This window comes from Chaetura pelagica, unplaced genomic scaffold, assembly GCF_000747805.2.
Source record: "Chaetura pelagica isolate M959 unplaced genomic scaffold, ChaPel_1.0 scaffold471, whole genome shotgun sequence".
In the NCBI taxonomy this organism is placed as follows: domain Eukaryota; kingdom Metazoa; phylum Chordata; class Aves; order Apodiformes; family Apodidae; genus Chaetura; species Chaetura pelagica.
Window position 1 is genome coordinate 3,270,082 of NW_009952430.1, and position 1,723 is coordinate 3,271,804.

Below are 1,723 nucleotides of genomic sequence, written 5' to 3' on the forward strand. Positions count from 1 at the left end.
CCCACTTATGCTGTTTTACAGCTGTTTTGCTGCTTTGCCTAGCCATGCTCTGGGCCATGAACTAGACCCTGACCTGGGGACTTGACTGGCATTGGGCAGGTGAAGATACAGGGTTGGAATCCTGCTTTGTGCTAAGCAGTAAGGTGTCCTTTATGGGAATATGGGATGAGAGGATGAGGGCACACCTTCACTCGGACAAATGTGCTTGAGCTACTGCAGGTCATGGGGTCTGTGGCTTTTGTTACAGGCTCTTCTAGGTATTGGCGCTGGTGGTTACCACCCATGGTGCCCACACAAACCACATTTGGGAAGGACTGTTCTTGTGAAAGGCTCTGAGGGGGAGTGCTTCCTGCTCCTCAGTAACCAAAGCAGTGGAGGGGACACAGGGTATGCAGCTTTGAAAGAGTGAGCAATGTCCCCAGAGAAAGCAGAGAGTGGGATGGCGCAGGATAGCAGTCTAAGGTCCATCCCAGCAAATAGGTTACTGGGATTTTGGCTTGAGTGTGTGGTAAGGTGATGGTGTTCCCCAAAGCAAAGCTGGAATTCCGACAGGGGGATGGTCAGGACCTTATCCCACTTCCTGACCAAGGTGAGCTCTGCATAGTGTGAGAGATTCACTGGAGAGCAGGGTTTGGGCAGAAGGCTGGGATCCCTCGCTGCTCCAGGAAGTACTTCCTGGGTCTCAGCCCTTCTCCCCAGCCCTACGTACAGCTGAGTAGGGAAACTAGAATCTAGGGTGGGAGAAGATGCTCTTCCAAGCTCAAAGTGCAAGAAGAAAGAAAACTCTTATCCTTAACACAAGATCAGAAATAAATAAAACTGAGCTGGGGAAGAAAGAAGAAGAAATGAAGGCCAGAAGAAGCTCCTGCCCCAACCTTTTTCCAGCACTGCGTTTGCATCTGCATGAAGGGTAATGGCAGCTCCTGGAGGCACATCTAGTGCATGTTCAGGATTTTAGATGTTTACTCTGTCACCACCTTAATGAGAAGAATGGAGAAGTCTAGGACATGGAGGAACAGGAAAAGAGTATGCATGCTGCCTACCTAGCACTTGGGTTCCATCTCTTTCATCAGCATATTTCAATTCATAAAGGAGGTCAGTAATATTTGTTACACCATTGAAGGAATGAGGACTCATGTGGGTGAAGGGACTTGCTCAAGTCATGCAGCCCATGCCACTGGGGCACTCATTTCACTGCTCTAGCTCCTGCCGTATGTGCAGCTAAGGCTGTAAATTTGCTGGAGTTAGAGGAAGGATCAGATACAATGCACTGACAGCAGTGTCTGAGGAAAGAAAGAAAATGTGGAGGATACTGGTGGTGGGAGAAGGGGGTTGATTCCCTGGGTATCATGGAAAGCACTGGAGGAAGTTATGCCTTCTGGTGGCCAGGAAAGTGGTCTTGGGAAAGACGTCAGAAGTTTGTAAGCAGCTGCTTGCATGGGAGGAAAAGTCATGGGTGAACATGAGAGAAAAGTGCTTGGACCAACTCAAGGGGCCTCCCCAGGCACGAAAGTGGGGGACAGAGAGCAGATCAAGGGGCTGCCGGGGCTAACGGCTGGGACACACGGTGGCGGCGGGGCCCCAGCACGGCGTGGGGCTCCGGAGAGAAGCCGTGGCCCAGAGGGGCTGCGGGCGAAGGGAGGGGGTGATGCCTGCCGCGCCTGAGGAGGCAGGCGTGGATCGGGGCTGCTGGCAGCAGGCTGGAGACGGAGACGGCGGGGCC

The 1,723-nt window shown here is 52.5% G+C and overlaps 2 protein-coding genes across 2 annotated transcripts in view; one reads left to right on the forward strand and one right to left on the reverse strand.

Annotated features, from left to right (window-relative positions):
- TMEM220 (transmembrane protein 220) overlaps nt 1-284 on the reverse strand; it is a 10,941-nt gene extending 10,657 nt beyond the window's left edge. The window contains exon 1 of the mRNA XM_010008272.1: nt 186-284. Coding sequence (XP_010006574.1) covers nt 186-284 — 99 coding nt within the window. The remainder of the gene's footprint in view (nt 1-185) is intronic.
- Nucleotides 285-516: 232 nt separating this feature from the next.
- Nucleotides 517-1,723, forward strand: part of MAP2K4 (mitogen-activated protein kinase kinase 4) — a 101,448-nt gene continuing 100,241 nt past the window's right edge. The window contains exon 1 of the mRNA XM_010008274.1: nt 517-589. Within this exon, the coding sequence (XP_010006576.1) occupies nt 517-589 (73 nt within the window). The remainder of the gene's footprint in view (nt 590-1,723) is intronic.